Genomic DNA, 21715 nt, shown 5'->3' on the forward strand with positions numbered 1-21715 from the left:
TGAAATGCACGGATAAATTATTTATAATAAACACTACAGTATTCCATTAAAAAAATAAGAATTTTAAATTTTGATTTCATGGTGACTTTAAAATATTGTTGCACTATTACTATTACCTATTTAGTCACGTGTTTACAACAACACTCGCTCAAACCCCGCCCGCCCGACGCAAAAGCGGAAGTGCTCTCTCGGAGTGGGAGGGGCTGGTGACTAGCGAGGCGTCACGTACGCGCGAGAGCGCTACGCAACGAAGGAGAGTACGCGCAGTGGAGTGCGAGCGTGAGAGGATGGAGGCCGCAGAGCAGCAGCGGAGCTCGAGTGACGGCGCGGCCGCCAGAGGAGCGGGAGTCCCGGGCAGCGGAGGCGGAGCAGGGTCGGGGGGAGGCGCGGAAGGCGAGCGGGACAGAGATAGAGCCACCTTCGAGTGCAACATCTGCCTGGACACCGCGCGAGACGCGGTCATCAGCCTCTGCGGACATCTGTTCTGGTACAAACTATCGATAATCGATCGCCTCCAGTATCATAACAGTATGAGTGAGTGCTGAGCATTAAAACACACACAGCGTGACAGTTTGACACGAGAAAGACCCTTTGCCACAGTAACCAAGGCTAGTTTCGTCTGGTATTTGTTATTTACTCACGTTAAACTGCAGCAATACAAGCACAACAGTTCAGAGAAAAACAAAAAATAATTGATTGACAGCTTGACATGTTGACAGGGAAGAATCTGTTTCATTTTCAACCCTTAATTCACCATGATAACCATAATAATACAATAGTTACTTCAGTTACTGTTTCTAGAGTTATGTATGTATGTATGTATGTATGTATGTATGTATGTGTATGTATGTGTGTGTTTATATATGTATGTGTATGTGTGTGTATATATATATATATGTATGTGTGTGTATATATATGTATGTGTATGTATGTGTGTGTTTATATATGTATGTGTATGTGTGTGTATATATATGTATATGTATGTGTGTATGTATGTATGTGTGTGTATATATATGTATGTATGTGTGTGTATATATATGTATGTGTATGTATGTGTGTATGTATGTGTGTGTATATATATGTATATGTATGTATGTGTATATATATGTATGTGAATGTATGTGTATGTATATGTATGTATGTATGTATGTGTGTGTGTATATATATATATATATATGTATGTGTGTGTGTGTGTGTGTGTGTGTGTGTGTGTGTGTGTGTGTGTATATGTGTATGTATGTATATATGTATGTATATAGACTTTTACGTCCAAGTACTAAATATAAATACACCATAGTGTACAACGCTGATAATATCATAATGTTCTTGGGTGTGTGATTATGGTATAGTACCATGGGATTACTGAACACGGTACTTTTTGCATTACTTCAGTTATTTGTTGCTATAGTAAATATTCTCCGAATATTCTGAACAAGCTCCTGCGTTAATTTTCAATTATTTTACAGTAGTAACATATTGTGTGTTACATTGCATCATCAGAGTATTTCTTTGTTTGGGTATGGTGTGGTATTTTGGTGTAAATAGTGCATTTTTGTTGGGACAGCTTGAGATGGTTGACAGGAGGAGTGTTTTATTGTGCTGTTTTGGAACATTTTATTAAACTCTTAATCAACATTTGCATATGCATTTTATATTTTGTAAATATTTGGTACAGTACCTCAGGCGTTAATGGCTCATCATGTAGTATGATGATATAGTGAGAATATGGAGAAAAAAATACCTCTACCTTCAGAGGCCCAAACTGAGCAAGATGCAGATGCTGATATTTATATGGACAAACAATGTAAGAAGTCTTGATAGCTTGTAATGTAAATCAGTGAGCTCTTTATAACGGTATAGCAGATAGATACTTGCATAACATGTCAGTTTTCACTTTATATCTCCAATAATATTTCTTAGTAAGATATTTAAATGCCTAGTTTTATGATTAAACCATATAATACAATGATAATTGAGGGATGAACAAATACATATTCCTCAAAAGTCTGATGATCATATTTGATACATTTGAACATGCTTTTCCTAATAAATGATAAGGATAATAAAAGGCCTTTTACTCGCTAAAAAGTCTAAACTATCGATCAGATGAAGCAGACTGCGTGCAACAGGTTTGTCAGCAAAGTTTTGAACCGATAGAAATCAGAATGATCTGCAAAGACGTGTCCCAAACTAATGTAAAAGTCTGCATGTGTGTCTGATGAGTTAATTCGATTAAAGCAGGTTGTTTTTTGCGAGACAGTTACAGCAGAATGTGTGTTTTGTGTAGAATCAGCGTGAGATTATGGGGTTAATGAGAGATTAGACTCTACTGAAGGATTGAGGCCGTAATGGAGGAGTAAGAATAGATTTACACACGCTGAGCCTGTGTGTGTGTGTGTGTGCGCGCGCATTTATTAATGTCAAACGTGTGTTTGTTTTATAGATGTGCAGATGTTTTGGACTGTGTGTGTGAGAGTGTGTGTGTACCTGTTTTGATGTTTTGGACTATGTGTGTGTGCGTGTGAGAGTGTGTGTGTGTGTGTACCTGTTTTGATGTTTTGGACTGTGTGTGTGTGTGTGTGTGTGTGTGTGCGTGCATTTATTCATGTCAAACGTGTGTTTGTTTTATAGATGTGCAGATGTTTTGGACTCTGTGAGTGTGAGTGTGAGTGTGCGTGTGCGTGTGTGTGTGTGCATTTATTCATGTTTATAGATGTGCAGATGTTTTGGACTGTGTTTGTGATTGTGTGCATGACAAGCGTCTGTTAGGTATTTAGTATTTGTGCAACAAACCCGTCAGGATCAGCAGCACAACTGCTTCCTGTCTTATCTTATATAATATTAGTTTCGAATTAATTATGTTTTATACACTTAAATAGGCTGACATGACCTGTACACCTAACATGAAAGTTTTGAACGTTTACTCTGAGGTATGGAGTGAATCTCAATAAAACATGGTCTATTTCAGCTCAAAATCAACATCAATGCAATGAGAAATGGCATAAAACATATAGGCCTAATGCAATGCAATACAAGGATGATTGAGAGATGAACAAATAAACATTCATCAGAGGCCTGATGATCATATTTTGTTACTCTCATTTGAACATGATTTTTCTACAAAGGTGTGTGTTATAAAAATTATAAAGTAAACCTAAGTTGCTAAAATGACATAAAATGTTTGTTTTTTTTAACCTGAAAATTATTTCAGTGAACCATCAATGAAAGTATGTTCATGATGATTACAAACATTTATCCCATAAATTATTAACTACGAGTTGTATTTCTATTCTCTTTTATAAATGTGATAATATATCAATATTTTTGACATTACCGCAATAAGAACGGGAATGAGGGAAATGTAATTAATTGCCATGGAAAAATATCACAGTGAATGAAGTCATAATATATCTAAAAAAAATTTTTTATAATTTTTTAATAAATTTCTTAATGTATCTTCTTTTGTGGTGAATATTTTTTAGACATGTTCTCTGCAGGATTCATAAGATTCACCATATTTCATGTTCACAACTTTCTGTATTTAATTATCACGCTGAAGAATTTCTGAGAAATATGCAGAAAAATTTATGCAGATGGGATGGATGGATGTATTTTGCCAGATGCTCCTGAAAGAGTTTTCTTACCATGAATTCTATTGGTTATTTTAAAAACAGAAATTATTCATTTATTTACCTAGTTTTTACCCCTCTTTCTCTTTTTCCTGGTTCGTCTGCTCCTCGTGCAGTTGGCCGTGTCTTCATCAGGTCAGTATCTGAGTGTCTAATATCATGAATGACATTATAAATTATTTTTTAGCTGTTCGTGCACAGTGTGATTACATGCTTACATGTAAAATCAGATATTAAATGATTGTAATGTAGAGTAGAAAACTGGAGAACTCTTATACTTGTATAATCTGTCAAAGAAATAAGGTATAAAGAAATTAGCAAGGATGCATTCAATTGATTAAAAGTAACAAAGACATTTATAATGTTTCAAAAGTTATTTTATTACAAATAAAAGATGTTCTTTTGAACGTTATATTCATCAGAGAATTCTGAGAAATAAAATGTATCACAGTTTCCACAAAATATGAAGCAGCTCAACTGTTTTCAACATTAATAATAATCAGAATTTTTTTCTTGAGCAGCAAATCAGCATATTAGAATGATTTCTGAAGATCATGTGACACTGAAGACTGGAGTAATGATGCTGAAAATTCAGCTTTGATCACAGAAATAAATTACTTTTTAATATATATTCACATAGTAAACAGTTATTTTATATTGCAATAATATTTCACAATATTTCCGTTTTTACTGTATTTTTGATTAAATAAATGCAGCCTTGGTGGCCATGAGAGAACTCTTTCAAAAACATGGAACTATCTGCTGCTGTCCCGTGTGTTTCAGTGGCTGGAGACGCGTCCCAGCACACAGCAGTGTCCCGTGTGTAAAGCAGGAATCAGTCGAGATAAAGTCATTCCTCTGTACGGCCGCGGCAGCACCAGCCAGGAAGACCCCAGGTACTGCTGTCACACAATACATACAAGATTGGAGGTTATTTTATTTTATTTCATTTTATTTATTTTAGCATGTCAATCCATATTTGATATTTGTGTACAATTATTTTGGCTCTCCCAATAAAATAAGACACGTAACAGATTTTTTTTTTTTATCATAATTTGTCACACTGTAAATGGAAGTGCATTGCATTGTGGGTCACTCACAGTGTGTCATTATTTCTCTGGCAGATAGTAGGTCGTCCAAGTACTCCATGAAAACAGAAAATTGGGTTTTTAACAGATATTTGTTTTTTTTTTCTTTTATTTGGGATATATATATATATATATATATATTAGTGCTGTGCGATATATAGAAATTATCGAAATATCGCAAATGTACATATCGCAATATGCATATCGCTACGGCTTGCAATATTTGGGGCCATGAACAAAAGACAAAGAGAAAATCACTCACTGCTCTTACCTAAATAACTTTTGTAGCTTAAATAAGAATCAGTGCATATTGAATTCATAGAGTAAACACTAAGCAGTTGTATTTTTCCTTTTTATTATTCAGTTCCTAACTAATGTTAAAATGACTGTAACAAACGTTTGTAGTCACGGGAACCGGCGAACAGTTAAACAAAACTTTAATAAAATAAACAAACACCAAAACGAAAGTAAAGTGGCAGCCCCTCACGGAAGACTGCCGCACACAAAACACAAAATAAAGTCCAGGCCTGGTCCTCTCGCGGCCGTGGCGTACCTGGGGGTAAGGACAGACAGACGAGGCGAGAGAAAATGAGACGGAAGGATGAGAAGAGATAGAGACGAGAGAGAGGAAAAAAAAAAAAACTTCTTCCGGTTCCCAGACACAGTGCCGCTCGGCCCTCCACCAGCTGGGTAAGCTTTTCCGCGTTGCTAGGCGGCGGCACTGGATAGCCCTCGGCGGACGGCCCGACACTCCTCCGCCGCCCGGTGGACGGCGACGGCTCCTCCGGGTTCGGGCAGCCGGCAGGAGTCCCCCGTTCCCTGCTCCTCCCCATCATGGCGAATGGCAGCAGGCTCCGGCTTCAGGCGAACGGCGGCGACTCCTCCGCTCCCTCACGGATGGCAGCCGTACCTCCAGAAACCCAGACGGCCAGCAGCGAGTTCTTCCGCCACCCCCGCAACTCACTCCAGCCCACCGCCTCGAGCCTCCATTGCGGCAGACTGCTCTGTCATGCTCGATGGCACCGCGGATTCACCACAGCGGCGAGGGATCTCTGGCAGCGTGTCCCTCCTTCCTCCCGGGTTTCTGCACCAATGTAACAAACGTTTGTAGTCACGGGAAGGAGGCGGGTACCGGCGAACAGTTAAACAAAACTTTAATAAAATAAGCAAACACCAAAACGAAAGTAAAGTGGCAGCCCCTCGCGGACGACTGCCGCACACAAAACACAAAATAAAGTCCAGGCCTGGTCCTCTCTCGTCCAACACTGTCGTCACTCCTCCTTTTATCCTTCCGGAGCTCCTCCGTGAGACTCGAGACTGGTGAGTGGCGCAGGTGTCGTGCATTAGCATTTACTCCAACGGCCTCGCTCCATTCCCACGGCTCTCGGCCCCGCCCCTCTCGTCACATACCCCCCTCGCAGGCCGGGGGGTACTCACGAGACTGCACTCTACTCCCCCCCCCTCCCCCCTCCGGGGGAGCCGATCACGGCGGCTGCGGCGTAGCTGGGGGTAAGGACAGACAGACGAGGCGAGAGAAAAGGAGACGGAAGGATGAGAAGAGATAGAGATGAGAGAGAGTGAAAGAAAAAAAAAAAACTTGTTCCGGTTCCCAGACACAGTGCCGCTCGGCCCTCCACCAGCTGGGTAAGCTCTTCCGCGATGCCAGGCGGCGGCACTGGACAGCCCTCGGCGGACGGCCCGACACTCCTCCGCCGCCCGGTGGACGGCGACGGCTCCTCCGGGTTCGGGCAGCCGGCAGGAGTCCCCCGTTCCCTGCTCCTCCCCATCATGGCGAATGGCAGCAGGCTCCGGCTTCAGGCGAACGGCGGCGACTCCTCCGCTCCCTCACGGACGGCAGCCGTACCTCCAGAAACCCAGGCGGCCGGCAGCGAGTTCGTCCGCCACCCCCGCAACTCACTCCAGCCCACTGCCTCGAGCCTCCATGGCGGCAGACTGCTCCGCCATGCTCGATGGCACCGCGGATTCACCACAGCGGCGAGGGATTTCTGGCAGCGTGTCCCTCCTTCCTCCCGGGTTTCGGCACCAATGTAACAAACGTTTGTAGTCACGGGAAGGAGGAGGCGGGAACCCGGCAAACAGTTAAACAAAACTTTAATAAAATAAGCAAACACCAAAACGAAAGTAAAGTGGCAGCCCCTCGAGGACGACTGCCACACACAAAACACAAAATAAAATCCAGGCCTGGTCCTCTCTCGTCCAACACTGTCGTCACTCCTCCTTTTATCCTTCCGGAGCTCCTCCGTGGGACTCGAGACCGGTGAGTGGCGCAGGTGTCGTGCATTAGCTTTTACTCCACCGGCCTCGCTCTGTTCCTACGGCTCTTGGCCCCGCCCCTCTCGTCACAATGACATTTTTATGTAATGCTCGAGTAAAACACTACCGTTCACTTTCAGAAGTTGTTGTAGGGGTGCTTTCTTACAAAAAGTGAAACATGTATGCTAGTTATATTAGAATCAGAATGAGCTTTGTTCACCACTTAAGTGTGCTCAAACACAAGGAATTTGTTGTGGTTTTGCAGGAGCTCTTGATTTGTTTAATGAGTTACCGCATTTTTCTTCAATATCGCACAGCCCTAATATATATATATATATATATTAGAAATGCACGGATTGCAATTTTCTTGGCCGATTTCCATTTTTGTGGAAGTATGACCTGCCGATACCGATTTTTGCCTATTCCGATTTTCTTTCTTAGAACTATAATTGACAGCATACACAAACAAAAATCTATGCAAATTTCAATGCAAAAATTATTTACATAATAAAAGAAATTATTAAACATTTCAATTCCCCCAATCTGGACTAAGTTACAGATTTTCTCTCACTTAAACAACTCTCAAAATAAAGTGCTCTGTGACTGGAAAGAGGAAGAAATAGTTAACTTAAGATGAGTTGCTGTATGTAACAAAACAGATGTCATTTCCCACTATGTTTAAAAATTGTCATTTTTTCCCCCCTAACCTTATCATCTTTCACATCAAATTCTTACTTTGTTTCAATTAATTCAGTTAGAATAATAAGAAACTGTAGAGTTGTTACCATTCAAATAAAATTAGTTAAACTCTATCTTTGCACTGCTGAGCAAACAGAAGCTGCGTCTGAAGTGGCATTAGATGCATTTACAGACAGTTTGATGAAACTGAGGTGCCATAAATGCATTTTCACAGCAAAATTTCAAATGCATAACTAATTTTATAAGATTCATGTTTTACATATTTTTTAAAGTACAAATAAATGTTGAAAAAATGCAATGATACTTTTAAATATGACTAAACCACCAGTAGGTGGCAGCAAATGTCTGTTTTAATGAGTGAGTAATTTATTCATTCATTCAACCGATTCATTCAAATGGCCGATTCATTCAGAAATGAGGCAAGTGACTGTCCTTATGAATGAGCCACTGAATCATTGACTCACTCGATTCATTCAGTAACAAAACACCACTGTGTGTTGCTCAGAGACAACAGTTCTGCTCTGGCTTTGATCGGAACTATTTTCGTCAGAGAAATTGAGCAAAAACAGTCAATATTTTTGTCTAAAGTCTAAGTCACTTAATTTTAACTTCTTGTTAATTGAAATACTATTGTATAAAATCAGTGTCACATTGCAATCATGTTGATATTGATATTCGGGGGGAACATCATGGCCGTATAATGTTGCTTACCTAAATCATATTTTGTAAATATCTTCTTTTTTTTTTTTCTACCGCAGTATGCATCTATAAATTTCTGTGAGTTACTTGTGTGTGCTGTCTCTCACACACACTCTCTAATATATATATATATATATATAAATAACAATATTAAAAATTAAACTAAATGAAAATTACAAATGTTCTCTTGGCAATGAACTGTTGAAGCATTAAAATGACTAAATGGAAATAAAAAATAAAACTGAGCAAAATATGAATTACACCTAAAAAGTAATATTAAAATTGAAAAGCGAAAAATATTCAAATAAAAGCCATTTAAAATATTATTAAAAACTACAATAGTATATAATACTATAATAACACTCATATGCACAATTTGGCCAAAATTTGTGATTATATCTTAGTTTGTGATTGTCAATATGACAATTTATGTGTAATGTGTAAATATAATGTGTTTTATTATTATTCAATAAAAATATGAAAAAATAAATAAAACCAAAATAAGTAGAACTATTGGAATATTTTACTGTGAAATATAACATTAGGCATTTAAGAAAAATAATATTTTTATTTTATACTCAAGCGTTAAAATGACTATATTAGTATTTATGGTTGTCATAGTTATGTCATTTTCAAATGTTACACAATCAAACTTTTTTGATAGGAAGCTGCAAGGAGCAATGAAGACTTACAATTGTATCTTCAACTTGATGGTTTTACTTATTTTAAAATGATGAGAAATGTCTAATTTGTGTCTGCGTGCTACAGATTGAAAACACCACCACGACCTCAGGGTCAAAGGACAGAACCAGAGAGCAGAGGAGTGAGTGTCTGTGCTTATAAACAACACTTCATCTGCTGCATCATTATGCTGTGATTATGAATGTGATATTCATCATATCTGTCCGCAGGTGTTTCAGGGTCTTGGTGACACAGGGTTTCACATGTCTTTTGGAATCGGGGCTTTTCCGTTTGGTTTTTTCACCACAGTCTTTAACACCAACGATCCTTTTCAAAGACGAGGTCAGTGCTGCTGTTTGTCTTTATGAGATGCTCACTATTAATATTTCATTATTCAAATGCTCAGGCGTTAAGATCATGTCAGGTCTTATGAATGTTCGTGTTTAAAGCCGTGACTTGATCTCATCAGATCCTCATTACGGAGGAGATCATCAAGCCGACGGCAACCCTAACAACGGCAACAACTGGCAGGACTCGCTCTTCCTCTTCCTGGCCATCATCTTCTTCTTCTGGATGCTGAGCGTGTGACGCCTGCGATTGAAGCGACAAGATCAGCTGTCTGTGTCTCATATACACACACACACACGCACTCACACACACATCAGTGTTGAGAGAGACAGTATTAATGATTAAACACTACAGGAGCTGATGAAGCAGCTCGCAAAACACAGCATATTTCACATCAAAATCAATACAAACTCAATGAGAAATTATTGTGCATAAAGGTTTTTGGGTTTTTTTCGACCCTGAAACTACTCTCAATGGACCTGCATTCTAAAATTATTTTCAGAATGATTAAACGCATTTAATGTCAAATTCTCATTGCTTTAATGAAGTGTCGTAACTAATTAATTGTCATGAAAAGAATGTCACAATGCAATGAATGCATACAATTTGAATAGTTATAAAAATAGCCATAAAATTAAGAAATGGAATGAAAAAATTACTATAAATAAAACTGAAAGTTGTTTGAAACTGAAATGGAAACTTCTTTCTGGAATTATTTTCTTGACATTTAAACGCATTTATTCCCAAAATTCTTATTTCCATAAGTTGAGATGTCCTAGTCTCTCTTATTACTATAACAACATACATTTTTGTTGTATTACAGTAATAGTAATTGCGAGGAGGAAATGTTTAAGTATTTAAGTCATGGTAAAAAATATCACAATATATTAATATTGTATTTTCTTTTTTGGGGTGAAATGTTACCCAGACATGTTTCATGAGATTCACCATATTTTATGCTCACAAATTTCTGTGGCTTTTCATTTTCATGCCAAAGAATTTCTGAAATGAGAGACCGATAACACAGATTTATTTCATTACTCCTGAAAGTGTTTTAAGGCCATGTCACTGCGTTTGGACGATCTTCACTGCACACGATGAGGGACGTTTCACTTATTCAGATCCTTAAATCTGCCTGAGCAATTAAAACACAAGTCAATATCATACTTGTGTAATAAAAGGGTGAATCTCATGAATCATGTCCTGGTCACATTTCATTCCAAAATCAAAAGAAACTATTATTAAGCTTATTATTCTTATTTTAGGACCTTTGCAATTTTAAAGCACAATAATCATATATATATATATATTAGTGCCGTCAAATTATTAATCGCATCCAAAATAAGTTTTTGTTTACATAATATGTGTGTGTACTGTGTATATTTATTATGTATATATAAATACAAACGCATGTATATATTTAAGAAAAATGTTATGTTTATATATTAAATATATATAATATAAGAATATAAATATATAAAAGTATATACATGCAAATATTTTCTAAATATATACTGTATGTATGTGTATTTTCCTCATTACGGAGGAGATCATCAAGCCGACGGCAACCCTAACAACGGCAACAACTGGCAGGACTCGCTCTTCCTCTTCCTGGCCATCATCTTCTTCTTCTGGATGCTGAGCGTGTGACGCCTGCGATTGAAGCGACAAGATCAGCTGTCTGTGTCTCATATACACACACACACACGCACTCACACACACATCAGTGTTGAGAGAGACAGTATTAATGATTAAACACTACAGGAGCTGATGAAGCAGCTCGCAAAACACAGCATATTTCACATCAAAATCAATACAAACTCAATGAGAAATTATTGTGCATAAAGGTTTTTGGGTTTTTTTCGACCCTGAAACTACTCTCAATGGACCTGCATTCTAAAATTATTTTCAGAATGATTAAACGCATTTAATGTCAAATTCTCATTGCTTTAATGAAGTGTCGTAACTAATTAATTGTCATGAAAAGAATGTCACAATGCAATGAATGCATACAATTTGAATAGTTATAAAAATAGCCATAAAATTAAGAAATGGAATGAAAAAATTACTATAAATAAAACTGAAAGTTGTTTGAAACTGAAATGGAAACTTCTTTCTGGAATTATTTTCTTGACATTTAAACGCATTTATTCCCAAAATTCTTATTTCCATAAGTTGAGATGTCCTAGTCTCTCTTATTACTATAACAACATACATTTTTGTTGTATTACAGTAATAGTAATTGCGAGGAGGAAATGTTTAAGTATTTAAGTCATGGTAAAAAATATCACAATATATTAATATTGTATTTTCTTTTTTGGGGTGAAATGTTACCCAGACATGTTTCATGAGATTCACCATATTTTATGCTCACAAATTTCTGTGGCTTTTCATTTTCATGCCAAAGAATTTCTGAAATGAGAGACCGATAACACAGATTTATTTCATTACTCCTGAAAGTGTTTTAAGGCCATGTCACTGCGTTTGGACGATCTTCACTGCACACGATGAGGGACGTTTCACTTATTCAGATCCTTAAATCTGCCTGAGCAATTAAAACACAAGTCAATATCATACTTGTGTAATAAAAGGGTGAATCTCATGAATCATGTCCTGGTCACATTTCATTCCAAAATCAAAAGAAACTATTATTAAGCTTATTATTCTTATTTTAGGACCTTTGCAATTTTAAAGCACAATAATCATATATATATATATATTAGTGCCGTCAAATTATTAATCGCATCCAAAATAAGTTTTTGTTTACATAATATGTGTGTGTACTGTGTATATTTATTATGTATATATAAATACAAACGCATGTATATATTTAAGAAAAATGTTATGTTTATATATTAAATATATATAATATAAGAATATAAATATATAAAAGTATATACATGCAAATATTTTCTAAATATATACTGTATGTATGTGTATTTATATATACATAATAAATATACACAGTACACAAATATATATTATGTAAACAAACAACTTTTATTTTGGATGCGATTAATCACGATTAATCGCCTGACAGAACTAATATATATATACAGTGCTTTGCGAAAGTATTCATATCCCTTCTTTTTTTTTCTCATTTTATGTTGATAATTTTTTTTTATATATAAATTTGCAAAGATGTTAAAAACCTGTTATGGTGTATGGCGTGTAGATTGATGTGGAAAAAAAGTAATTTAAAGCAGAAGGGAATAAATGAAGGGGTATGAATACTTTCACAAGGCACTGTATATATATATATATATATATATATATATATATACACACACACACACGTATATACATACATACATATATATATATATATATGCATGTGTGTATATTTGTGTGTATATGTGTATATATATATATCTATAACACTGAAGATGTGAAAATCTAATAAGAATGCATATACATATATGTATATGTCTCATTGCTATGACGCAAAATATGCGTGTGTGTGTTATTTTCATAGCAGTGAGAATTTTTGATAATGATAATGTATAAAATGATGGTTTTAAAAATTTGCAAAGGTCGTAAAATGGGCGTACTTTTAGCATGTACTGCCTTTTAATTATGCTGAAATTATCAGCATAGAAATCATATTGTGAAAATGACTGACAAATGTGACATTCAGAAAGATTACTGAAATAAGAGTTTAAGAATTAAAAAGGTTAATTGTCCTAAAAATGTCACAATGCAAAAAAAAAAGGCAGTTCATTTCTTTTGTTTTTGGTTTGGAGTGAAATATGAGCTTAATATGCTTTCGTGAGATCCACACTTTATTTACTATGTTTTCTGTGAGATTTAGTTTAAAGGAACGTCCTAAAGATACGCTAGTCATAAGCTAATGGTGATCAGACGCTGAGGCGAGTGCTGGTTTAGACGTTCAGATCAGGACGAGCTTCAGTCAGGTCTGTTCAGGAAGTGTTTCCACAACAGTTTTATCTGCTGTGTGTTTGTGTAAAGCAGACACACAATACCTGATTCACACACATCCAGGTAATGAGTGAAGTTCATTATGCATTCAGTGAAGATCATATTGTTGTCATGTCCTGAAAGATTATAAATAGGAATGTTAGAACAATTTAAAAAAGTGAGTTTCAGTTTCACACACCCTTCAGAGTTCTCACAGGAGCGAGTGTTGTGAGCGTGTATATATGTGTGTATATATGGATATTGTACATGATGTTTTTAAGAGTCTTTCTGTCATTGGCTGTGACGTTTGATTGACAGCCGAAAGGTGATGGTTTGTAATTCCGTCGGTTTTAACTGTATGTCAATGTAACAAATGTCCTGTGAACAAGAACATTTCTGTGGATTTCCTCTCTCTGCAAAGTGATTGGCCGGTTTGGACCTCCTGTGACCACGCCCACTTGTATAATGTCACAGCAGGGGTCGTGTTGATTGACAGCTGCTGTGCATAAAGTGGGCGGGGTTTATGCTCAGAAGCCGTTGATTCTGGATGATTTTGGGTGCACTCTAAAAAATGCTGGGTTAAATACAAGCCAGTGCTGGGTAAAATAGGGACAAACCCAGCAATTGGGTTGTTTGGACCCAGTGGTTGGGTTACTACCCAGAAGGTTGTGTTTAACATTTAACCCAACCGCTGGGTCAAAACAACCCAATTGCTGGGTTTGTCCCTATTTTACCCAGCACTGGGTTGTATTTAACCCAACATTTTTTAGAGTGTGGCTTTAGTTGAAATTGCTTTTGTTTGTCTCTTTCCTTTTTGCATAACGCTGGTTAATTATGTTTGTAACAAGTATTTTTTTTGCCATAAAATGTCCTTTGGTAGATAAATTGCATATAATTATTGTGCATATGGGGCAGAAACTAAAGTGGGTGTGGCCTGTTCTCTGGCACTTGAGAAATAAACATTTAATACAATCGGTGTAATGTTTGCATTTTGTGCGTGTGAGTGAGTGTGTGTGTGTGTGTAAGCCTATATATATATATATATATATATATATATATATATATAAATAGTTTGAGACATCTCACTGTTGTGTGTAATTTGCTGAAAATAATACTAATGCATCTACTTTTATATAGAGTGTAAGTTATATTATAACTGCAGCCTTGAGCGATTATGATCCGGTTTTAACAATTGGGTGACTTAATGACCACTGAAACTGGTTCTGCTGGTTTGGAGTTGAAGGAAGCATTCAAGCTATAATGTTTATTTTATTACACACTCGCCGTCTGTTTCTAAACAAAACTACAAAATAAATGACGCCTTGCTTTAGTTCAGTGAATAAATCCAGCTGTTATTTTCCATCAGTATCAGTCTGTATTCAAAACAAGCGCTCGGTAATATGCAACATTTTTTATTAAATGTATATATCTTTAAATAAATATTCTCTGTTTATTTCCAGTTTACACTAAATCACACATAACTGAACAGAAAATCATGTGAAAAGAGCATGCACTACTGCAACTATAAAAACATTTAAAACTGCGGCTTTCATTCAGGCTTATGGAGTGTCAGATATTCTCATATTTTGGAGCTTTAAAAACGTTCAGCAGTCTTGGAAGAACAGATCTTTAGTTATTAATCTGCACCAAAACAGTCATTTGTATGTGCAATATAGCTTCACTGTGCACATCTCGCATATTAAAAGCATAAACCAAATATATTACTATAATGAAAATAATGGCTAATAACAAAAGCTTTGGCTCACAGACATCATCCAAGTTTCTTGCATTTGCTTTGGACAAAAAAAATAAAAAATCACTGGCACATTTTCAGTAAACCGGTTTCCAGCAGTTTGGATGTGATTCTTAATCTTTGGTGCTTTTGATTCATGAGTTACACTTGGTTCTGCTGAAAACAAAACTCTGAGATCGAGTCTCAGATATTCTCAGTAACAAGAAAAAATAAAATGTTTAAAAGCATCTGTACATGGATTCACTGGGATCTTCACGCTTCGGCTGAAAGTGACGGTGTTTGAGAGAATGAAGTCAGAAACCTTCGTCATCTTCATCATCATCAGCCCGTCTTGGGCGCTTTGTTCTTCTTGTTGAGGATCTTCATCAGATTCTTGGACATGAAGTATGGTTTCTGTGGACTGCCGTCATTACGCTCCAGATCCTCCACTGAACAGCAAAACACACAGTGAAACACACAACACCTCAAACAGTAACTTGACTGTATGTGACATTATATATGTGTGATACTCACAGAAACACAGGAAGAGTGTGTCCACACCCATGTTATACACACTGAAGAAGCCGTGAGCGATCAGATACGCACCGAACACCACCGTCTGTCACACACACACACACACACACATTATAAAACGAAACATTTGCCACTGCCTGATTCAACTGTACATCTCGTTCCAAAATCTTTGCAACTGTACCGCTAATTACTGAATGAAAGTGCATGGACACATTTAAACAACAAAATACAGGGAACAGAAGTGAAAGGAATTTTAAGGGGAAAATTTGTGTAAATTAACTTAAATGATTTTAGCAAATGGCTGCAATATAACAAAGAGTGAAAAATTTAAGGGGGTCTGAATACTTTCCGTACCCACTGTATATAAAGAGATTTTGATTGAACTTGAAAACACCCATTTCACCTCAAAATTTAAAAAAAGAATGAAATAAAAAAATATATTTTCTATAAAGAATTGCATTTAAAATATTTACTGTAATGTAAATATATAAATAAAATTACTTTTACACAAAATATATATATATATTTTTTATAAAGTCTATTTTGCATCGAGATGATTTACTTTTAAGAACTTTTAAGGAAAGAGTTTAAGGCATATTTATATTTTTAACCTCAAAATGAAATACATATATTTTTAAAAATTAATAAAAAAATATATATCTTTTGCATTTAATGAAAATAAAATAAAAATACATCAACTAAAAATATACATTTTTCATATTTTACAATCACATTTAAAAATGTACTGTAATGCAAAGATATAAATAAAAAAATCGTATGCAAGATATAATTTTCCTTTATTAGGTCTGATTTAGATCCAGATGTTTTAGTATTAAGGATGTTTAAAGAAAGAGTTTGAGACCTATTTAGATTTTGCACTTCATGGAAATACCAATTTCACCTCAAAAACCAACCAACCAACCAAACCAATAAATAAAATAAAAATCCATAAATTTTGCATAAAAATATTATTTATATATTTGCATTACAGTAATTATTTAAATGCAATTTTTATTTATTTTTTATTACGTTTATAGTAAGGCATCCAGATGTTTTATTTTTAAGAACTTTTATGGAAAGAGATTGAGGCATATCTAGGTTTTGATCGAACCATGAAAACCTCAAAATAAATTATTAAATGTATTATTTTAAAAAACCCTATTCAATAAATTAATTAAATAAAGATATTTTGCATTTTTAGGTATTTGCAAAAAATTTATATATATATTTAGCATAAAAGTTATTCTATTTTGCATGCAGGTGTTTTACTTTTAAGGACTTTTTTTACTATTTTGTTTGAACTTCATGAAAAAAACACAAAACAAATAATAATAATAATAATAATAATAATAATAATAATAAACAATTAATAATAATACTAATAATAAGAATAAATTTATTTTTTTAAATATTTAATAATTTAATAATTTTAAAATATTAAGTTTGCAAAATATTTTTTATTTTAATAAGTATCATTTGCCTCCAGATGTTTTACTTTCAAGGAAAGAGATTAAGGTATATTTAGATATTGATTGAACCGTGAATATCTCATAACAAATAAAACAATAAAAATATTAGTTTTTTGCAAAAAATGTAACATTAAAACATTTACTGTAATGCAAAGTTTCAGATACCATTGTGTAGTAGAAAAGCTTGATTTTTGTTGATATTTTAAGAAATACAACAACAGAGGTAATCAGTTGTTCTGTGTGTAACTGCAATGCTGAACACAGGGTCACTGTATGTGGCATATAGTTAAATACATGTAAGAAAAGACCAATCAGCATTCAGTATGCAAAGATGACGGCATCACAATGTCAGTGAGATTCTGACTGCTGAACATTTGACCAAATGTCAATCAGTAATGCGAGGTGTGAATGTGAGTCTCACCATGATGGGCATCCAGTAGTAGTTGAGAGCCGCCGTTTCACACGTGGTTCCTGGAGTCTGAATCCTGCCGGAGAAGAAGAAGAAGGCCAGCACACCTGAAAACAGACGAGACGTCATCAGCTTCAGCTCACACATGAAGCTCCAGAGATCTGAGGTGTGTCTAATCTCTCACCAACTCCACCGACCACCAGCAGCTTCCCGAAGAACAGCAGCAGATCCGTCACTTTATCCAGCACCACCACCCTGACAACAACAACAAAACCACCTCTTCAGAAACAATACATCTCCTCTTGAGGAACCAGATTTCTGTATTGGGTTCTTGAGTTGCTCTTTAGAGCTTCATAACACTGTTCCTATAACCAGATGTGACTCGACGACACACAATAAGAAACAAAACATCTTTCCATCTTTTGCCCAAAACTATGAAAGCTTATTAACTTAGAATTTAAAAGAGAAGAGAAGTAAGAATTGTGAGTTAAAAAGTTGCAATTAACTTACATTTTTTATTTAGTAATGGGGGGGGAAAGAAAGAGTTTGAGACCTATTTAGATTTTGCACTTCATGGAAATACCAATTTCACCTCAAAAACCAACCAACCAACCAAACCAATAAATAAAATAAAAATCCATAAATTTTGCATAAAAATATTATTTATATATTTGCATTACAGTAATTATTTAAATGCAATTTTTATTTATTTTTTATTACGTTTATAGTAAGGCATCCAGATGTTTTATTTTTAAGAACTTTTATGGAAAGAGATTGAGGCATATCTAGGTTTTGATCGAACCATGAAAACCTCAAAATAAATTATTAAATGTATTATTTTAAAAAACCCTATTCAATAAATTAATTAAATAAAGATATTTTGCATTTTTAGGTATTTGCAAAAAATTTATATATATATTTAGCATAAAAGTTATTCTATTTTGCATGCAGGTGTTTTACTTTTAAGGACTTTTTTTACTATTTTGTTTGAACTTCATGAAAAAAACACAAAACAAATAATAATAATAATAATAATAATAATAATAATAATAATAATAATAATAAACAATTAATAATAATACTAATAATAAGAATAAATTTATTTTTTTAAATATTTAATAATTTAATAATTTTAAAATATTAAGTTTGCAAAATATTTTTTATTTTAATAAGTATCATTTGCCTCCAGATGTTTTACTTTCAAGGAAAGAGATTAAGGTATATTTAGATATTGATTGAACCGTGAATATCTCATAACAAATAAAACAATAAAAATATTAGTTTTTTGCAAAAAATGTAACATTAAAACATTTACTGTAATGCAAAGTTTCAGATACCATTGTGTAGTAGAAAAGCTTGATTTTTGTTGATATTTTAAGAAATACAACAACAGAGGTAATCAGTTGTTCTGTGTGTAACTGCAATGCTGAACACAGGGTCACTGTATGTGGCATATAGTTAAATACATGTAAGAAAAGACCAATCAGCATTCAGTATGCAAAGATGACGGCATCACAATGTCAGTGAGATTCTGACTGCTGAACATTTGACCAAATGTCAATCAGTAATGCGAGGTGTGAATGTGAGTCTCACCATGATGGGCATCCAGTAGTAGTTGAGAGCCGCCGTTTCAAACGTGGTTCCTGGAGTCTGAATCCTGCCGGAGAAGAAGAAGAAGGCCAGCACACCTGAAAACAGACGAGACGTCATCAGCTTCAGCTCACACATGAAGCTCCAGAGATCTGAGGTGTGTCTAATCTCTCACCAACTCCACCGACCACCAGCAGCTTCCCGAAGAACAGCAGCAGATCCGTCACTTTATCCAGCACCACCACCCTGACAACAACAACAAAACCACCTCTTCAGAAACAATACATCTCCTCTTGAGGAACCAGATTTCTGTATTGGGTTCTTGAGTTGCTCTTTAGAGCTTCATAACACTGTTCCTATAACCAGATGTGACTCGACGACACACAATAAGAAACAAAACATCTTTCCATCTTTTGCCCAAAACTATGAAAGCTTATTAACTTAGAATTTAAAAGAGAAGAGAAGTAAGAATTGTGAGTTAAAAAGTTGCAATTAACTTACATTTTTTATTTAGTAATGGGGGGGGGGACACAACAAATATACAAATTATCGCATAAAACCAAAATCTTTGCAATTTTATAGCTAATTACTAAATGAAAGTACATGAACTCATTTACATAATACAAAATAAGGAAAATAAGAAAACTTTGAGGTACATTTTAAATGAACACACCCATTTCACCTCCATATCAAATTAATAAATACACTAAAAACACTTAATAAAATGAAAAATGTTTTGCAGTAAATTTTGCATGATTTTGATCGCACTTAAATCGAACTTTATGAAATAAATACATTTAAAAATAATACATAAAAATATATTTCGCATAAAAATTTTACATTTATATTTCATTAACTATATTTTGTAAATTTGTGAATATGAGTTTGTAACTTGCAATTGTAAAATATATACTTGTGAGAAAAAGTCTGAAATTTGAGATAAGCTTTATTCCATGGTAGGAACAAACACAAAACAAAACAAAACAAAACAAAAAAACAAGAAACAAAACGAAACAAAACAACACAAAACGCCAGAGAGCCCACGTGATACCTGACAGAAATCAAGAGAGCAGAAGAAATCAGTCACAGACACATTTCTACACAACCTCTCCCTCATAAATGCAGCTGGAATCATGAGCGCCATCTAGAGTCTGAAACCACAGTGACATGAAGTGATTTCTTAAAACACATTTATGCTCTTACTGTGATCAATTGACCAGTGCACTTTCATATTCACACTTCAGATAAATGATGTACTGCACTGCTTTATTTCCCACTGAATGTTCTGTATCATTATAGACGTAAAACGGATTGTGAAAGTCATTTGTTTTGAAGTGACTCCCAGCTTAATGTTGTCACACACTGATCCTGGATCAGCTCTGACAGACTCTGTCTTGTGGTTAGAACTGAACCACAGTGCATTTTCCACCAATAACCTACATTTCTCCAGTTTCATGTGTCTTACCGCAGCGCTCTCATGAAGGACTGGATCAGAGGGAATGTTGGGATATCTGCTGGTTTGCTGAAGGCCCAGTAATAAGAGCCGAAGGCTCCGGCGAGCGTGCAGTGACCCAGAGCGATGACGAAGTTCACGCACCACAGGAACGCAACCACGTTATAGATCTGCAGGTTAAAGAGGTTCCTCTGGAACAAACCCTCCTCGTTATAGTTAATGAAGATGCAGCGCGCCGACGGACACGAGGGATACTGCGTACTGTTGAACATCTGTGGAGAAAAACAGAGACACACGAGATCTCAGTTATTCCTGTTACCGATTAAATGCAGACCGAAGTCTCCTGCTTCTCAGGTGAGGGTTTCTACTGAGAAAAAGACTCCAGTAAACTCTTCTCTAAAGCTTCAGAGGAGATCTCAGTATCTCAATGTATACCTAAACCAGAGTTTACACTGGTTTACACAGAGTTTACACCGTATATACACTGTATATACAGTGTGTGTGTGTGTGTGTGTGTGTGTGTGTATATATATATATATATATATATATATCCAAACCATGGATCACAATTCATGCCATATCTCAAGAGAAGGAGAAAATGGAGAAAAAAACATGCCTTTAAAGCATATTTTCATTTCTTATTTATATTTAGTTTTATTTTTGCATTGAAATGTAAATAGAACAATATAAGTCTGAATTTGATTAAAAAAAATATTTGAAAATGTAAAAAATATATATATATATATTTTGTTTAAAGATGTAAAAAAAAAATGTTTTTAATCAATATAATATAGCATGATATAATACGAAAATTAAGTATTATACTACATAATACTAATTATATACTGTAGTATATTACAGTTTTACATGAGTCATTTTATTTATTCACTTATTTAAATTTTATAAAATTTTATTTCTCCTGAGGAACCATTCCAACGTTTTTTTTTGAAAGAAATTATTACTGTTATTCGGCAAGGGTGCAATGTATCCAAAGTGATAGTAAAAACATTTAGAATGTTAGAAAAGATATCTATTTCAAATAAATGCTGTTCTTTTGAACTTTCTGTTCATCAGGAAATGATTTTTACAAAAAAAGAGATCTGAAGCAGCACAACTGTTTTCAACATTGATAATTGATTATCAATTGATAATCAGAAATGTTTCTTAAGCAGCAAATCAGCATATTAGAGTG

The 21715-nt window shown here is 35.1% G+C and overlaps 2 protein-coding genes across 2 annotated transcripts in view; one reads left to right on the forward strand and one right to left on the reverse strand.

The window, feature by feature from the left end:
- Positions 1–145: 145 nt before the first annotated feature.
- Positions 146–10720, forward strand: LOC107557472 (E3 ubiquitin-protein ligase RNF5). Its single transcript, XM_016240897.1, has 6 exons — positions 146–487; positions 3746–3764; positions 4413–4525; positions 9158–9212; positions 9301–9412; positions 9540–10720. Exons 1-6 carry the CDS (start codon positions 288–290, stop codon positions 9656–9658), a joined length of 618 nt encoding a protein of 205 aa, XP_016096383.1. The 5' UTR covers positions 146–287; the 3' UTR covers positions 9659–10720.
- A 3942-nt stretch (positions 10721–14662) lies between these two features.
- Positions 14663–21715, reverse strand: part of LOC107557448 (choline transporter-like protein 4) — a 28326-nt gene continuing 21273 nt past the window's right edge. Inside the window, 6 exon segments of the mRNA XM_016240864.1 lie at positions 14663–15517; positions 15603–15687; positions 19074–19168; positions 19246–19316; positions 20086–20121; positions 20536–20795. Of these exon segments, the coding sequence (XP_016096350.1) occupies positions 15411–15517; positions 15603–15687; positions 19074–19168; positions 19246–19316; positions 20086–20121; positions 20536–20795 (654 nt within the window). The 3' untranslated portion in view covers positions 14663–15410.

This window comes from Sinocyclocheilus grahami, unplaced genomic scaffold (genome assembly GCF_001515645.1).
Source record: "Sinocyclocheilus grahami isolate Dianchi unplaced genomic scaffold, SAMN03320097.WGS_v1.1 scaffold603.1, whole genome shotgun sequence".
NCBI classification, from domain to species: domain Eukaryota; kingdom Metazoa; phylum Chordata; class Actinopteri; order Cypriniformes; family Cyprinidae; genus Sinocyclocheilus; species Sinocyclocheilus grahami.

Bases quoted from the DNA above. Each gene is read 5' to 3' on its own strand.
- LOC107557472 (XM_016240897.1), top strand. From the start codon at position 288: ATGGAGGCCGCAGAGCAGCAGCGGAGCTCGAGTGACGGCGCGGCCGCC. The intron at 4,526-9,157 runs GTACTGCTGTCA...TGCGTGCTACAG, and splicing joins ACCAGCCAGGAAGACCCCAG to ATTGAAAACACCACCACGAC. The intron at 9,213-9,300 runs GTGAGTGTCTGT...ATCTGTCCGCAG, and splicing joins CAGAACCAGAGAGCAGAGGA to GTGTTTCAGGGTCTTGGTGA.